This window comes from Electrophorus electricus, chromosome 22, assembly GCF_041902795.1.
Source record: "Electrophorus electricus isolate QZ-2024a chromosome 22, ASM4190279v1, whole genome shotgun sequence".
NCBI classification, from domain to species: domain Eukaryota; kingdom Metazoa; phylum Chordata; class Actinopteri; order Gymnotiformes; family Gymnotidae; genus Electrophorus; species Electrophorus electricus.
In genome coordinates this window covers 15017215-15035626 of record NC_137518.1, presented here as the reverse complement: position 1 = coordinate 15035626, position 18412 = coordinate 15017215, and the positions used below count along the sequence as shown (strand labels likewise).

The 18412-nt window shown below is 43.4% G+C and overlaps 1 protein-coding gene across 1 annotated transcript; it reads left to right on the top strand.

Moving 5' to 3' along the window:
- Positions 1-197: 197 nt before the first annotated feature.
- On the top strand, positions 198-18369 carry sort1a (sortilin 1a). Its single transcript, XM_027012494.3, has 20 exons — positions 198-676; positions 6750-6809; positions 8389-8462; positions 8736-8838; positions 8973-9134; positions 9500-9573; positions 9959-10008; positions 10116-10243; positions 10582-10726; positions 11141-11296; positions 11469-11575; positions 12442-12544; positions 13038-13209; positions 13934-14124; positions 14424-14613; positions 15009-15125; positions 15304-15412; positions 15617-15729; positions 16064-16184; positions 16385-18369. Exons 1-20 carry the CDS (start codon positions 425-427, stop codon positions 16397-16399), a joined length of 2442 nt encoding a protein of 813 aa, XP_026868295.2. The 5' UTR covers positions 198-424; the 3' UTR covers positions 16400-18369.
- The last annotated feature ends 43 nt before the right edge of the window (positions 18370-18412 follow it).

Below are 18412 nucleotides of genomic sequence, written 5' to 3'. Positions count from 1 at the left end.
TAAGTTCTAGCAGTTGGTAAAGATCTTCTGTATAGACCCTTTGTCCTCATAAATATGCGGAATCTGTGCAGGAAAAGGCGTGGTTAATCCATTTCTGAAGACCCAAATCCCGTGTTTAAAACTTTTTCTCTCCCTCAGCATATAGTAGATATAGCTTGAAATGACGATTGTGATGTCCAATGAAATATGGCAGAGAGGTTGGAGCGGCCAGTCGGACCGACGGGGCGGAAAGAATGGGCGTTTTAGTCTGAACTCGCACATCTCCTGTTTCAGTCTGAACTCGCACTTCACTGAGACTTCACTACTACCGATATGTACCGCGGCGTTAATGCAAAGATCGCAGTTGAAATGTCCAGAGCCATCAAGCGTATTTTCATATGTTTAGAGTAAGCGGTAATTGTTTAGAGGATTATTTAGGGTAAATATGAGAGCCCATTATAGGTGTGTAGCCGTTTTATTCATTTCTGCGACGCTGTGTCTGGATTTTGAGGACGGAGCGAGTCCCGCTATGATTAAACACACGGCGTTTGAGAAGCCTCGCACGTCGAGAAGTCTCCGCTTTAAAGATGTACCTCTGTCCGGCCACGGGACAGTGAAAAGGAGTGAGAAGTCGGTTAGAGACTCGTGTAAGGCACTGCAGGACTACGAATCCAAGCTAAAGGAGAACACGCACACTGTAAGTATTTGCGTCCTGTAAACTAACGAGCACTTTTGTGCGCTACAGAGTCACATTTCAATTAGACCCGCTACAATTCGGGTGCTACTGCTCCAACTGCGCCGGCTCTTTCGTTGTGTGCCTTTTTCATTAACCAGCTTTTGAAAGAGGTTTAAAAAACACAAAACAAATTCTTTTGGACCCCCCCCTTGTGCTCATCTGTCTACAGCTATGCAACCACCCTGTGTTGCCTGGTTATGTGCTCTTGCACACCAACTTTTTTTTTAGTTAAATGGTGCTCGTTCTTTAGTTAGCCTAGAGTATGTTCACATTTAGTTAACGTCAGTTGACTTCATGTATAAAGGGTCGTCAGTAAGGGAAACAAGCAGCACAAACAAAACGCACACACTGACTTGCCACTAACGGGTACAAAATACTCCAAACACGTGGGAATCTTCAGTGTTTTACCCTTCAGTTACCCTTCCCCAGATCCTCAGAGATAACATTTCAGGACATGAAAACATCCCTGAACGTGCCAACTCAACCTGGACTATGCTGCTGGAAATCTTGGCAGAAGTCTTCATCACACCCTTAAAATGCACAGTAAAGCATACCTTAAAATATGTCTTATGGACCACACTTCATTTAAGACGGAAGGCCTGATGTTTTAACTGATAAACTGGTTAGAACAGTGAAGCTGAGGAGTAAGAGATGACTTGAGCCCCCTTCTGATTTTACTTCTACTGGAAAGTCTTGGATATTTTTTTTTTCCTTACGTTTTAAAGATTAAGTGGAAATTGCCAAACCATGGATTAACTCATGCCTTAAAACCACTAATGTTCGCTTCAGTGCTCTCTTTATGGCAGAGCTGCCCAAACTGTGACATGCTTTTTGTTGGGCCTTTTCAATGTTGGCCTTGAAAAACTGCCAAATATGGCTTTGTGCAGCTGGTACCATCACAGATAAAAATGTTCTGATAACAAGAGAACTCAATAATGATTCTGCTCTGGCATGTGGTCCACCACATTTTGCGTGTGTGTGAGCGAGACATTTGAAACATTTGTACTAAAGGGTCAGGTGATTGTTGAATTCAGTAGAAACACAAAATTGTTACTTTGAAACACCATATTCAGTATTTTTTTTAAAGCTTAACCAAAAGTAGATCTGAGAACCTTTTGCTTTTTATTGTGTTAAACACAAAGAAATTGAACGGACAAGAAATGCACTGATGCATGCAAAAAGCCATTGAAGTCTCTGACACTGCTACAAATATGGAGCATACTACAAAGTAACGTGTTCAGGGTTGACAGGAAGCAGTCAGTGCACATGCATAAAAGAAGGCAAACTAGCATGCAGTCAAGATGCAGGATGATCACTCATTAGTTTGATTTACCTCGGCGTGTCTACCTGTACAACAGATTAGAATTGGTTCACATTAGAACAACACATTAGAATTGGTTCAGTCTGGCTGAATTCTTCCTCCTTTTTCTTTGCGTGTGTCTGTTCTTGTTTCTCAGTTGTGTGTCTGTGTCTCTGTGTGTGTGTGTGTGTGTGTGTGTGTGTGTGTGTGTGTGTGTGTGTGTCTTGAGCAGATGTTCTCTCAGAAAGGTCTTGTGCTGGGCACTTTGTTTGTTGAAACAGCAGAGAGGCTTGAGGCTCGAGGTTTTTCCTACCCCCCCCTTGGGGACACTCTGCATGAGCAGGAGGATGAGCTGAGCTCCGCTCCTCTTTAGTTCGCGGCGGACAGCGTGCTAGGCCAGTTCTTTCACAGCCTAATGGCTTGCACTGCCTTCCATTCTTTCTGGCCAGGATGAGTGGCAAGTTGACAGCTTCCTCAAGCAATGGAATTGGCCTGAATTTGTAAGTGGGGGGCAAGCCTAGACCCCACTTCTTAGCATTGCATGAAAAAAATGGATCATGTTTAGCAGATTAAGAACTAGACTAAAGTCAGTTAATTGCATTCATATCTTTGATTTATTGGAATTTATTATACAAAGTCCCTAATTGTATTAATGACTAAATAGCATGTTTTAAGGGGATGTATAATTTGTAAGTGGGAGTGTCAAAGAAAAATGCATCATGCTGACAATTAATAGGCAAACTTTTATTTATCCATCTATGTCTAATATTTATAATGGGATACTTTTATTTTTGACATGCTTGATGTGCATGGGTTTAATTCTGTATGTGTGTGGGTGTGTTTGGAGTGTATTGCCAACACTATCATATGTCCATGCTCCACCTGTAATCCTGTCTATTTTTCAATATTTAAAAAAACCTCAGCATCAACAACAGCAGTGGGAGTCATTGTCGAACATGCTGGATTTTCTCAAGCAAGTGAGTTTGATTAATGGTGGATTTAAATCTATGGCCCCTACAGAAGTGGGGAGGCTTGGGAGCTACACCTTTCTCCATGAATACTTCTGTTACTGCACCCTTACCTGGAAGATACTTTTGGGCCTATTTGCCGCTTTATGCTTTTGAGGGTGAGGCTATTAAAGCAGTTGAGGTAGTTTTTTTTTTTTTTAATGTATTCTTTTTTTTTTTTTCTTCTTGCCAAATGGAATAATTTCATGATGCACAGCAGATAACAGAATCTCAGGATGATCACTTTTAATGAATTTGTGAAATATTGCGCAGCGTGAATCTTTCTGTATACGTAATACAAGTTTTTAAGTATCAACTAGGTAACAATCCACTTAAAATGGTATAGGTGTGGTCTGCCTACAGTCAGGTGTTCAGGTTCCAGCTTTTAACATGGCTTTCAATGGACTCTCTAATTCTGGCAGCACACTGCCAGGCCTCTAAGGATGTTGGCTTGCCACAGCTGTTTCCAGAAACGATTTTTCCCAATGCTTCCTACAAGGTGCCGACACCAGCCTCTCCAGAATTCCTCCTACCCCGTGGGACTTGCAGGACTGCCTGCCTGAGGTTTTCCGCAGGCTCATAACACAGCCTTTCCACAAGTGACCGTGTCATATATTTTAAAGATTTAAATTTTTTTTTAAAAGTGTTTCCAGTAGACTTTTAAATGTCATTCATGATAGTTGGGAGTGTGTTTTTTGGCTTTGGGTTGGTCTAAATAAAATGCATCACTGCCCTCTCCCCAGTTCCTTTTTTTTTTTTTTTTAAGTTTGTTTCAAAGTTTATTTGGACACCTGTGTAAACCCATCTTATTTTTGGAGGGACATATGAAGCTATAGTCCATTCCTGTTTGTGTCTAGACCTTTTTGAAGAACTTTTGGTGGGTATGCACGAGGAGGGGGGAGGGGCTGGGCTGTTATGTTCTCTTAGTTTGGAGCTGGTGTGCTTTCAGGCTTTCTGGAACTGGGTACCAATACTCAGAAGAATGATTTTTTTCTTCCTCTTGTTTGTGTTCACTTGAGGGAAAGGGTGAGGAGGTAGGAGACAGAGAGACAGATAGAATTGAATTTTTATTTTTATTTTTTTCTCAGTAGTCCCTTGATCAGAACTCTCATGTTTACTTGTTTCTCTCCAGTAGTTTCAAAACTTGAGTCAGTCAAGTGATTCTTTTAGTCCAGCAAGACTTCATAGAACTAGTAGTCAGTTTTATTCACCCACGGATGACCAATCTGAAGGGGTTTTGGTACCGAATTGTGGGGTCACTTTGCAAGTCCCATCAGCTAGGCCGTGCCAAGAGTTCACACCATGCTACCACACTTGGAGGAAATGCAGATCGGGTTAACTGCCATGATAAGCAACCGTGGCTGGAGCGTTGCAGCATGGCGTTTCAGAATGGCGACCCTTGTCCAGTGTGTCTGCCTCCCCAAGGCTGAAGGGTGGCTGTCCCCAACTCTCAGTGTGCTGGGCCTTGCTCAGCAGGCCAAAGACAGTTGGCCAAAATGTCAGAATCCCAGCTTGGCCTGCTTTTGTTCTCATTTTCTTTCTTCCAGTGTCAGAGAAGGAGAGACAGGCAGGGTCATTGGCAGCAGCTGTTTTATTTGTTTGTTTATCTATTTATTTGTCTCCCCCCCCCCCCCCCCTTAAAAAAAAAAAAAAAGAGCGTTCTAGAAGTCACGCTGGCCGTACATCCGATGCAGGTGCTTGGAGCAAGTCTTTCTTGCGGCATTCTCGAGCACGCGTGCTGCTGACGCCACGGTAATGGGCTCCGTCGGGGCGGGTGGCTCGAGTTGGGAGCAGAAATCGGGCCACTTCACTCACACTTACATGGAAACTGTTGTTCACGCTTGGATTTGGGGCAAGTGCAGGTCTCCTGCTGACCCGTACGCCTCTGTTTTACAAACCTGCTTCGCTTCTCTTTCATAGACTTGCCAACCAATTATGGGCAAAAAAATTGGCTTTTGAAAGACAAACCTGAAGTGTGCATGTGCCTAGGCTGCCGGAGCCGTGTGTGCTATAGAATGTTGGAGAATCCCAGGGGAGCCGTGTGGAATTGCAGAAATGCAGTGGAGTCTTGCCCTGGAGGCTCCCGGTTCCTCACTAACGGGGCCATCTGGCCTGGAAAGGAGCAGATGAGAAGGGCCGGATGGGGCTGCGCTCGAGTCTCTGGAGACTTGCTGTGGTTTTCTAATGCTTACTAGGGGGGCTGTGGAAGCGTCCCTTCCACTTTCGCATTCTCATGGACTGTGTTTCTCTCTGGGGGGGTGTAAATAAACAAATAATGCACGTATATGTAGTAGGAAAAAATAAAAAACCCACACACTCATTCTCAGCATCTGTAGGATACAGGCTATTACGTGGCTCGGCCCTTCTGGGGATGATGTTCAGCACCCTGGTCACCAAAAGTGCTCCCTGCCGCTTTCTCTGTCTGTCCGCCTCACTGCCTCTCTCTCGCCGATTTGACCTCAGCCCATGAATGATGGCTCATTACTGTTTTAACCTCAGTTTTTAAATGCATATGAGGGTACATTAAAACTAATCTTCATGATTTTCTTCCTTAAACCTGTGTGACTTCAATCTATTTGTTACAAGGCTTTAAATGTAGCTCATTTAGAGCTACATAATTTTCACTGACTGGCAGAAAGTTGCTGTTATCATCGTAAAAGCCAATAAAAAAAAGTCAAAAGCATTAACTGTTGGAGCTGGACATGACAAGGGCATTATAGATTCAGAGACACTGGTTTATTGTACTAAAGGAATGTTGACAATTTCACATAACTTTGAAAATGGCCTCATTAACTATGTTATGCTTAAGTTCCAGACCTTGCATTGTCACATTTTCGATTTTTTTTTTTTTTTAAATCGTACTGTTTTCCATGTGTGAGAGAAAAGTGCTTTTAGTTTGTGGTGGTTTTTTTGGTATTTATGGTTTTTAAAAAAAATATATTTGTACTTGGAGAGTTTGGTGTGTTTTGCTTCCTCAGGACTGAAATAACAGCGGCTACACTGGTTAAGCTGCAGAAGTGGTCAGGAAAACTAACCCAATTTCCCACAATCCTGGAGGGGGGGGGGGACAAGTTCAAACAAGGACGAGAGAGAATCTCAAGTTTTAAACAATTACATCTTGAGAATGCTAATGTTTTAATTGACTTGTATTGCATCAAAGCATGCTTTTCTTTGCAGAACCGAAGTTTTCCCCATCATGACATGTTTCACCATATTAATGGCTGCTATATTTATAATCACTTGAATCGGAACTGATCCCGATGGCATGTCCTTCAGCATTAGACAAATCTTTGAGAGACTGAGTCTGTGTGTTCTTATAGGGGGGGATTATCCAGATGACTAGGGCATGTGTCACAGTGCAGTTTTGGATTTAAAAAAAAAAGGCCAATTGACTGGAGGTCTTGGAAGGAACACAAACCACTCCAAGTTGGCCACTGGCTATATCTCTGTGGACAACTCTGGGCCACCCCAGCCGTGCTGCTTTGCTCGGAGAGGAAGAGAAGTGCAGAGAGCTCAGTTTGAAAGAAGCATGTTTAACTGAGCAGGACGGAGCAAGCATGCCCCCCTCCTGTCGTGGCTCAACTAATGCTGCTTTCATTTCTTTTTCCCCTTTCCTCGTCCAATAGATGAGCTCTGCACTCCACCTCCTACAAAATGTCCTATAACACAGCACCATGCCCTGTTGAGAGCAGCCAATAACAAGAATCTCTCTTTCTCTCTTTCTCAGTATGCCTTTAATGACCTGAGTGGCTCTGTGTCCCTTGCCTGGATTGGAGATGGAACAGGGGTGAGTGTTTCCTCACAGAATTCAGTACCATCACAGCCCTCACGATAGGAATACTGAATAAATGCCTTTGATGCCAATCAGTAATCCTTCCTATCAATCATGTCAGCTCTAGTGTAGTTCAGGGTATATGGTCTTTAACATAATACTGTTTTTCCACCTTCTCAGTACCCAACATTAAAGTTATGTCACATTGGGCAGACAGTTATATAAACTGTTCACTTAACACCGGCTGCATTTGTTTCTCCAGGACAGGCTGGGTAGAAAACGTGCTATCCTTCTGCCCACAGACCACTAATGGTGCTCACAAGGGCCTCAGTCGCTTTTGTTGTCTAAAGCAGCAGCTTTTTTGAATGGATGTCTCATTAAATTGCCAATTTGCCAAAAGGGTCTTGTTGTTGATTTTTACTTGTCATCTTAATCATGGTGAAATCAATTTGTGACCATTTTACTTGACGTTCTTATCTGAAAAACTCGAGTCAGCTGCTTTGGTGCTGAGCTGTCCCGTCTCGCTGTGTATGCGACTCCATGCTCTCCAAAGCTGTGGAATGTAGCATGTCATCGGCAGACTGGAGCGAGTAAATTTCAGTTTTGCATGCCGGCGTTTTCTGCAAGGCTGCTCGGAGCGTCTGACTGCGTGCAGCGCAGGAGATTTCTGGCTGACTAAAAGATCCATGGATGTTCCAATCTAGCACTGTAATTTGAGCTATCAGCAGAAGGAATGTTTGTTCATTATTTCAGAGTGAACCACTAAACACTCTGGGATTTCTCTGGGATTTCAGCAGTTATAATAGTAGTAGTGGTTGTGATGGTTGTTATTGGTGGTAGTAGTAATAATAATAATAATAATAATAAGCAAGAATGAGTAAGTTGACCAATATTGACCATCTCTGCATAATTCATTCTGCAAACGAATTCTGTCCTACTGCATAGCAACACAGGCAGTAACTCGGGTGGAGTGCACTGTGAGGTGGGTTACTTTGCTGTAGTCCAAGTGCTTGAGCTGCAACTGTGAGGGAGCTGGAACTGGACTGGATTTGCTCTGGCTTTTTTCTCTGTCTGGCTAGGACCCTAAATCCCTGTTAAACGCTTCAGTACACAGCAAAGCCAGGATCCCCTTAGTCAGCTGGCCAACTGGGAACCCACTCCTCTTTACTCTCACTAGCGCACGCACACACACTCCTCTGTTTCATATTTGTCTGCTTTGACGTACGTACATAAATAATGTGTGTGCATGCATTTGGTTTGCTGGGCAGGAGTGTGTTTGTATTTGGTTTTCTTGTAGTCCACAATCTCTTTGGCGTTGAGGAAGGGGTTGTTGGAAAAGCTCCATGCTGCCAGCTGCTGAATCACTTTTCTATAGGCCAATTCATCATTGTCACGGACATGTCCAGGTGCTGTGGTGTCACCTGTGAATTTGGTGATGGTGGAGCTATGCAGTGGTACAGTCAAGGGTAAACTGGGCAAGAGCAGGGGACTGGATATGCATCCTTGCGGCGAAGCGTTGGACTGTGCTGGGACTCTGTGCGTGCGTGTAGTGCTGTTTGCCGACGGGCTCTGCTGAGGCTGCATGTGTGTGCAGGTGTTGCTGGTGCTCACCACGTTCCAGGTGCCTTTCTTCATGATCCGCTTTGGCCACTCCAGACTCTACAGGAGGTAAGGTTGTGCGTAACGCTGCCTGCAAGTTCCTGCTCTCACTCTGCGAGAACTGCTGCCATATTCTGGAACATATCTACATGACTTTTAAATGCACTACTAAATCAAATCCTAGTCTTTCTGACTAAAGCTTGTTGCCATAAGCAGTTTCTTACAACAGTAGTTGTGTATAATGCTGTCTAATGAATCTAACTTTATTAAGCGGTCTTGGCTAATTGCCTTTGTTTTGCATTTTCTATTACTAATAATGACTGTCTCATCATACGGGGTCAGTGAAGACTATGGGAAGACCTTCCAGGATGTCACAGACCTTATCAACAACACCTTCATCCAGACGGAGTTCGGCATGGCCATTGACCCAGGGAACACTGGAAAGGTGAGGATCTGGTTCCAGAACATTGTGAAGTTCAGAAGTGCTCTGCTTGAAAGGACACCTCTACAGTCTGAAGGTTGGGTAAATGATGCAGATTATAATCTGCAATCCCCCCCCCCCCCCCCCCCCCCCCCCAGGTTATCCTCACTGGTGATGTGTCTGAAGGCAAGGGCTCCCGGATCTTCCGCTCGCAGGATTTTGGGAGGAGTTTCACCCCCTCTGACCTGCCCTTCCAACCCCTGATGCAGATCTCCTACAGCCCGGAGAACAGCGACATCCTCTCTGCCGTCAGCGTTGCGGTGAGAGAAGGCAGCTAAAGTCACTTAAAGAACAATTTAAGATGTGATCTGCATCAGTGGGCTTCCCATGGTCCCCTTCAGTAGTACAGTTCTCTTTTCTGTTGCTCAGGTAAGAGAGGAGATGCAGTTGTTCCAGTGAAATGATTCCTTACATGAGAACATGTCTTGAATGGGTTTTGGCAGCTGGGGTCCAGGGTGTAGAGAAAATGTGCTTATTTACTTGAAGGGGCTAAAAGTGCCTGATTCAACTCCCTTTTTTTTTTTCTTTTTTTTTTGTAAGATTTGCTTTATAAACAACAGTTGAACTGTATCAGTGGCATCGAGAGTGGCAGGAGGATGACAGTGGGGCTCTGTTTCCATTGCAGTCTGAGCTGTGGCTCTCCAAAGACTTTGGAATCAGCTGGAAGAAGGTCCATGATTCAGTGTGTCTAGTGAAATGGTGAGAGAGAAAAAGAGGCAATGTGAACCCCCCCCCCCCCCACACACACACACCATAAATGTCAAGTTAAGATGCCATGTGTTGTGGGGGGTTTTTTGTTTGTTTGTTTGTTTTGAAGACCAGAATTATATGAATTGGATTAAATTACTTGCACTTATTTTGTTTAATTTTCTACAGATTTACTTAGCCTTTTGTCCTTTGTCAATGTTTTGGCCCCATCCCCTTCGTTCTGTGTTGAGATTTGAGCACATTGTGCCTGAGAAGAATAGCCTCTGGGGTGTTGATGTGCGAATAAAAACAACCTCTTGCCATCATCCGGCAGTGCTATGTTCTGAGTCAGGAAGAACGGCTGACATGCGAATGTGATGCCTGTGTTTAATTTCAGGGGGATTGTAGATACTCTGTTCTTTACCACAAACCCCAATGGATCCTGCAGTGAGTGACACATTTGCATATTATTGAATATGTAATTTGTATAAAAGCCACATGCCTGCACTGGTGTCTCTGAATTGATCTATGTGTACGTACTGTTCTTCTTTAAGGTGATAAGGGCACACTGGAATTGAAGAAGACGTCGGACTATGGACGCAGCTTCAAGACCATAGGGAGCAGGATATACTCCTTCGGCCTGGGAGGAAGATTTGTCTTTGCTTCGGTCATGTCTGCCACAGTACGTTCATCGTGTGTGTGTGTGTGTGTGTGTGTGTGTGTGTGTGTGTGTGTGTGTGTGTGTGTGTGTGTGTGTGTGTGTGTGTGTGTGTGTGTGTGTGTGTGTGTGTGTGTGTGTGTGTGTGTGGAAGGACAGAGCTGCTTCTCTTGGAACAGAACACTATAAATGCTTTGGGGGCAGTGGTAGCTCAGTGTTTAAGATACTGGACTAGTAATCAGAAGGTTGCCAGTTCAGTTGCCACTGTTGGGCCCCTGAGCAATGCCCTTAACCCTCAGATGCTCAAGCTATGTTCAGTCTTTTTTTTTTTTCTTTCTCCCTTCACCCCCACCCCATCTCAGGGTTCCACACGTATGATCCATGTATCGATGGACCAGGGGGAGGTATGGAACATGGCCCAGCTGCCCATGGTGGGGCACGAACAGTTTTACTCCATACTGGCTGCCAACGACGACATGGTGTTCATGCATGTGGACGAAGCTGGCGGTCAGTCATGTCTCCTCAGTCCATGTCTCCTCAGTTTCTTTTTACAGTATCCCCCTAAAAACATCATGTAAGCATTACAGGTTATCCTTGGATTTTTTGATCAGTAATGTTGACTGGGCTAATGAATTCAGGAGGACCAAAGATTTCATTTGAATGCCGTAAAGGTGTTGCAACACTTGAAACAGCAAAAAATTTGTATTGTTTTTCCTTTACAAAAAAATCTTTATTAATAAATAAAGTCAGCGGTTTTATTTCCTGTTGCGATCTTAGACAAAAGAAGGTTTTGATATCAAGTTTGACATTAAGAACTGATGGTAAAACAAACCCTAATACGTCAATGATGACGTTTTTAGCAGTAATTGTATTCCCGTTGTAATCCTGTTTTTAGTTATTCATAGTAACTGCTGTCCCCAGACTCAGGAATGGGCACCATCTATGTGTCAGATGACCGCGGCACTGTGTTCTCCAAGTCCCTGGAGCGCCACCTCTACACGTCCACAGGGGGCGATACTGACTTCACAAACGTCACTTCCCTGAGGGGGGTCTATTTGACCAGTGTGTTGGCTCATGGTATGTCTGCGTTAACATTCGTGCATGTTTAAAATGGTAACCTAAGCTAAATTGCAAAGCCGTGGCTAGACTCGGCATCGGCTTGGCGGTTTTGTCCCGGCTGCATCCTCTGTGTTTATAAGAAGCTGTATAATGAGAACTGGTGTGTTCCGCTCTGTCTGCACATGTGCAGACGGGTCCATGCGGACGGTGGTGACTTTTGACCAGGGTGGGAAATGGAGACCACTAAAGAAACCCTGGAATGGCGAGTGTGACTCCACTGCAGGGGATCCTAACCTAGTGAGAGCCCCCCCCCCAAACACATACACACATATATATATATATATATATATATATATATATATATATATATATATATATATATATAAATATATATAAATCTATAAATAATTTATTTATTTATTTATTTTTTTGGGGGACAGGTATATAATTTGGGGATGCACAATGCTTACATACAATCAAATTTTTGGCCCAGGAAATTTGCATGGTTCCTAATAAGTGTTGGTCTAAGGAAGTCATTTAAAAGGAAGACGATTGGAGGAGTCCTATTTTTTTCCTCCTGTGCTTATCTTTTTAGATGTTTCAGTTAGGATAGCATGATTTAAGTTCTGTGTATGTAATGTGCAACAATAGACAGACAAACTCTAGAATGCCACAGAGAATCCTATACACACTGCAATGGATAGGAAACACATTTTTTACTTCGCTTTTTTTTTTTTTAATAGGACAAACAGGTTATTCCATGTTGCATTACGTGTATATTTGAGCTTTTAAAGGAGACAGCTAGAACGGTGCCATGGTTTTTGATGATCGTAGGCATGGTGCCAGGCAGTCCCGCATCAGGCTCCATCACCAGTTCAAACAGTTGCACACATGTGACTTCAGGGATGCGACTGGTGTCAGAGGGGTCATATTAACCTAAAGGTCCTCGCATTGGGACCTTGTTGTGTGTAGTGATAGACTGTGTGCTTACTCCGTACCCAGGAAACTTGAGCTGCTCTATTTAGTGCTCTTGTTCGGTTTGCATTTTGTAATTTTAGATTATGACCACTGGCTCGGTTTTAAAGGCAGATTGAGTTGACACATAGTTGAAAGAAAAAAGAAAATAAACTGTGTGGGGGTGGGTGGGTGTGTTCATTCTACAGTGCAGGCTGCATATTCATGCCTCCTACAGCACCTCGATGAAACTGAACGTGCCCATGCTGCCACTGAGTGAACCCAATGCTGTCGGCCTCGTCCTCGCCCATGGTACCTAGCGCATGTTTACACAGGCGCACACACACACTCACTCGCATGTACCCAAGCATGCATATCCCACTATACATACACAAGCACACACATACTAGGAATGAGTGATAAAATCTGTTAGAATCTCTGTAGAGTCGAGATTCCTCATAAATAATGCCTTGATTTTGAACAGTTTCTGAATGAAATTGAGTGAAGGGAGTCATGCACCAACATATATGGCGTAACTAGGTAGTAAATTCGAATCCTGACAATTTAATTATTAAATGCTTTGAAATGCTTTCCTGTCTTTAAACTGCGTTGCTGTGTAGCCGTGCCTCTGACATTCAGTTGCCACCACTGAGATGGGACAAATCCATTCACGTCTTAGTCATGTCGCCTCTCTGAAGAGCTTGTATTGGTTCAGGCAGCCGGAGCGTCTTCATCCTCCTTGGACTCCTGGATCCTTTTGCTCATCTGCCTGCTCCTCTCTCAGCAGCCGCCCTCTGTTTTGCAGGGAGCGTGGGCGAGGCCGTCTCTGTGCTGTCTCCCGATGTCTTCGTGTCCAACGACGGGGGCTACACGTGGTTTCGGGTGCTAAGGGGACCCCACCACTACGCCATCCTGGACTCGGGAGGCCTGCTTGCGGCTGTGGAGCACAACCCCAACCATCCCGTCTCCCAGATCAAGTGAGTCCAGCTTACGTTTGTTGTTCCTCAAGACTGGAGGGAGGGCTTCTCAACAGGCTGGTGGTTTTTCTGCACAAACACAATCCGTTCAACTCATGGGGGCAATACGAGGTCAAGTAGGCATGTTTAAGAAAGGAAGTTACCAAGCTGTGCTTGAGCTAGGGCTTCTACGTCCGCTGTCTCCCAGCCCTAGTTGGGCCCCCGATTTAGAGCAAACTCGGCCACACACCGATGTTGTGGGCTTAGCACTTACAAAGCATCATTCATCACAGCTGGCACTGTGTCACAGTTGGTAGGCTATGGCTGCCCAGGCTGAACAAAGTCTTTGTAGGCCGTCTGGACAAGTCGCTCTTCTGAGTATATAAGTGAATATCTCTTAAGTTACTGGTTCTAAGTCTCGGGTGTCGTGGACCTTGCTGGATGTATTGGTTGGTGGATTCTCTGCTTCAGTGCCACTGGTCCTACCTCTCAAAGGTAACTGACCCCAGGTAGTCGTGTTCTTTTGCATTTGACGGTTTGTAAATTTACCTTTTTTTTGTGCGTGTGTCAGTTATCTGGCTAATTGGGAAATCTCAGTTGATTTTGACTTTGAGAAATTTTAAACTGGTCAAACTACTTTTACACATATATTCAAACGTTTACTGGATTTTTTTGTGGTTATTTTACTTTGTAAAAAAAAGTTTTAATATATTTATTTTTTTATCCCAATCTGTTTGTTTCTCAGATTCTCCACAGACGAAGGCCAGTGCTGGAATGTGTATAATTTCACAGAAGAGCCGCTGTACTTTACAGGCTTAGCATCTGAGCCCGGTGCTCGATCCATGAACCTCAGCCTGTGGGGTTACAGGGAGTCCACGATCAGCCAGTACTGGGTCTCTGTCACCATAGACTTCAGCCGACTTGTCTCAAGAGACTGTAAGTGTGTGTACATGTGTGCAGGACTATGTGTATATCTGTGCCTTTGTGTGTATGAGGTGTGCAGGAGCATTTGAGGGGGTGCATGTGTGGTGAACATATGCTTGTGTTTTTGCACATGTTATTTATGTGCTACTTGCCATTTTAAAGTGTTTGAATAAAAATATTTAGAAGTTTGCTTATCAGTCTTCTATGTCTGTGTTTATAGTGTTTCTGGATGCTTAAAATTCCTCACTCAGGAATCATGCTGCAAGTTTGGCTGTGACCTAAACCAGGTCACTCTCTGCCTCCCCCTGCAGGTGGTGAGGAAGACTATGTGCAGTGGCTGGCGCACTCCGACAATACCAGCAACCCAACTGATGGCTGTTTGCTCGGATACAAGGAAAGGTTCCTACGGCTCCGCAAAGACTCTGTGTGCTGGAAGGGGCGGGATTACATCATCAACAATCAGCCCACACCATGTGTGTGCACAATAGATGACTTCCTTTGGTGAGGACACTTAGATTCCTGCATGACACACTGAAAACCTTCACAATGACAGGCCCAGTGAACACTGTGACAGTTGCTTATCCACTCTGCAGGTGCCATATTGGTATTAATTTTGTGGCAATTTAAAGGCCTGCCTTTTGTAACAGGGCTGAAACTATGACAACCCCAATGTGGTGATATAAATCCACTAACAGACTGTGATGAACACTATGGAGGTTTGATTTTAGTGGGTAAATTCTAAAAACACTTCGATTCTCACTTTGTTCATCACCACCTGTTGCTGGTATGAAAAGCTGTCAGAAAAGCAGCAGAGTCTGCTTAGCGTAGCTGCCAAAAGGTGCCGCCCATTGCCTGCCCTCTTCTTGCCACTCCCTGTGTTTTTCCCCCCTATGTAGTGACTTTGGATACTACCGTCCTGAGAACAGCTCCGAGTGTGTGGAGCAGCCAGACCTGAAGGATCACATGCTCGAGTTCTGCCTGCACAGTCACACGGAGCGGCTTCAGACCAGCGGGTACAGCACCCCCTACAGGCGAAATTGTGTAACGTCCCCAAGTTGTAGTCACCTATATTCTTCTGTCACTAGAGGATCTAATTACACCTGCCTACAACCAGTACACAGTATACAATGTGTCTGACATCACACACAACCAGTGACCATGCCCTGCGGTGCGCTGTATTTACTGCTACAGGTACAGGAAGATCCCCGGAGACCAGTGTGAGGGAGGATTGCAGCCGGAAAGGCAGCTGATGGACCTAAGCAAGACGTGCGTCAGTAACCTTCTAAGGCCGGAGCTCCTGGTAAGAGAGGCTTCCTGCCTGCTCCTAGAGCTAAACACGCATAACGTCTTTTGCTGTAGTGTGGACACTGTTCAGGATTGTGATACGAGACCAGTTCACTAAGGAGAGATGTATGTGCATGTAAAATCTTCAAACTGGAAAGTCTTTTTTTTCTTTTTCTCATTTTTTCCCCTTTCTCTCCATTTCACCTTTACCCTTTCTCAGTCCGAGGCTCACTCAGGGAGCACGGGTCCAGTAATAGCTGTGGTCATCACCATTTTGCTGATCAGTGCTGTTGCTGGGGTTTTGCTTGTCAAGAAGTATGTATGTGGAGGAAGGTGAGTTCAGCCTCTCTCTCTCTCTCGGTGTGGGTGTGTGTGTACATTATGAAATTCATACACGCTCATTTTCTCCCTCTGTTTTCGTAGCCAAGTACCAATCTGTCCTTCACCTAGCACAATCTTTTTTCTACTCTTTTTTTTTTTTTAGTCTGGTTATTTTTCAAAATATAGCTGTGATCAGCTAGCAGTAACTGACTGTTTTCCCCCCATCTGCTGATGCAAGCCACCCTGCTTGTAGCCTTATTGTTGAATGTATTCATGTCATTTGGTGAACTTCGAGTGCATGTGATGTTGTTGTAGCAGTTGAAGGGCATACATGTCTCCATGCCAGATTCCTGGTGCACCGTTACTCAGAGATGCAAAGGCACGTGGAGGCCAATGGCATTGAAGGAGTGGACGATGTGGACATTGTTGAGGCAGGGAAGATGCATTACAATGACGACTCAGATGAGGTACAAACCAGAACTATGGTCTGCACTTTCATTCATTAAAAAAAAAAAAAAAAAAAAAAAAAGTATTTCTCTTCATTTTTAGTTTTGGTGTAGTGGGTTTGGTAAATATATAGAGAAAGTGTCACCATCTTTGATGTGTTAATTTATTTGGAGTGGACTTATCGTGGTCATTGTGTGAAATGTATTTCGTGTTCTCTTAGGACCTCCTGGACTGAGATCCTACAGATGACTGCCATCAGAATATAGAAGCCAAGAGAGAATAACCAGGATGTCATTACTTGTCTAGTGGCCTCTTCCATCTCTGTCATTGTCTATCTGTCTCCTTCTCTCTGCTGAAGACTGACTGGGCCATGTTTCCAGAAACTCGGGGTGTGAAAGGACAGGCTTTTGACAGTGAATCAGACCCAGCCTCTGGACAGGAGAGTAACTTGCCAGTCTTTTGTTTTGACAGTTTTAGTTTGTATTTTTTGCCACGCCCCCCCACCCTCCATGTTTAATCGATCGCACAATTGAAGACTTAACTGGGTGTTGCGGCTCATGTACGTTAGCAGTCACAAGTGATCATCTAACACGTTTTGGTTCTGTAAAAGGTACCAGCTTTTCAGACAGATTAATCGTTGTTTACTGCAAATTACTTCATCATAAGGCTTTCTCTAGTAACCATGTCTGAAATTGAACTTAATCTGTATCCAGGTAACTGGCCATAATGGATTCAAAAAGCTTGTGACTAAAGGTTGAGCATTGGTACAAATATCAGATGGTGGTACTTGAGATAAAAATATATATATTTAGATGCACTAATGATTGAGACCAAATAATAGCCTTGCTTTTAGCACCACGGCAACTGATGGAAGTGGTTTTACACTTGGAATTACACTTGATTGGAGTTTCACCAATCACGTCTTTTATTTTTCTTTGTAACAGTTTGTAAATGGAAAAATGAGCTTTATTAATTGCCCAGTCATTTTCCCTCCTCAGCTATCAATTATCTAGAACTAAGAGGGGTTAGCAAAAACAAAACATTTGAACTTTGCCTGTCAGAGATGCAGTATTAACAAGTTTAATGAAGATAACTGATCTGCTGTTGTAAAACTGCCCATTTTCTGAATTATTGCTTTACTTAGTTTATTAGGAATACTTAATAAACTAGGGTCCCATGTAACACGTTTCTGATCAAGAAACATGATTCCAGTCTATGTAACAACTAAACAGGGCCTAGATTACTCACTCTGAGATGTAACAACAGCTTTTTTAGATCCCTATTCCTGTTACTTAATTTCATGACGGGTTTGTACTTGTTACCCCGGGAAACTCCTCATACTTAAAATAAGCTAAGATTTGCTGAGCAATGTGCACTGAAAAGAAAAGCTCACTGTCATAAATGCAGGTTTGGGGATCATTTTTGAAGCTTCTTGTAGCTATATTACATAAATTGGGTGAGTTGGTTTGAGCAAGGCAATGGTTGTTGTTTTTTTTTTGTTTGTTTGTTTTTTTTTTTTGTTTTTTTTTTAAATCATTTAAATGCTTGTGGCCTAACTTACATGTTTTTTTACACAAAGCCTAATGAAATTGTTTTAATGGAAATAATTACATAATGTTTAATCTCATGTTAACCATGTGTTTTCCCTCAAAACTGTGGTTACAAAACTAGTGTGTAATTTGAATGCTAAAATCTGTCTAAAGTAAGAATAGACTTACTATTAACAAACATTTATCCTTTCATTTGAAATTTAGTTGCTCACTTTTGGCAGGAGAATACCAATCTAGTTTGTAGTTAATATGCTGACTATGATGTGAATACCGTATTCTTTATGTACACCCTAAAATATACCTCAGGGCCTCAATTCCCTTTAGTCACTTAATGTGATGGGAGAAGCTTGTTTAAATGGTTGTTTGCTGGATGTATGGCTCTGCTTTAAAAAAAAAAAAAAAAAATTCAGTGTGTGGTAAAAAGCGATACACCATGTAGTTGCACAATGATAAAGATATTTTCAGCATCGAACCTTTTTGAATGTAAAAGAATAGGACTAGGCCAAGCGGGTTGTTTCCAGTGCTGTAAACAACGGTAAGCTACTGTCCAAAACTGTATTTCATATGCTGATGCTATGTGGGTCAACATATTAAGTGTAGTTGCTCACTTGTTGCCTTTCAATCAGAATTAAAAATAAATTCAACTTATTTCGTACGGTCATGTTTCCCTGACTGACTCGTTGTGTGCTGGGAGGGTA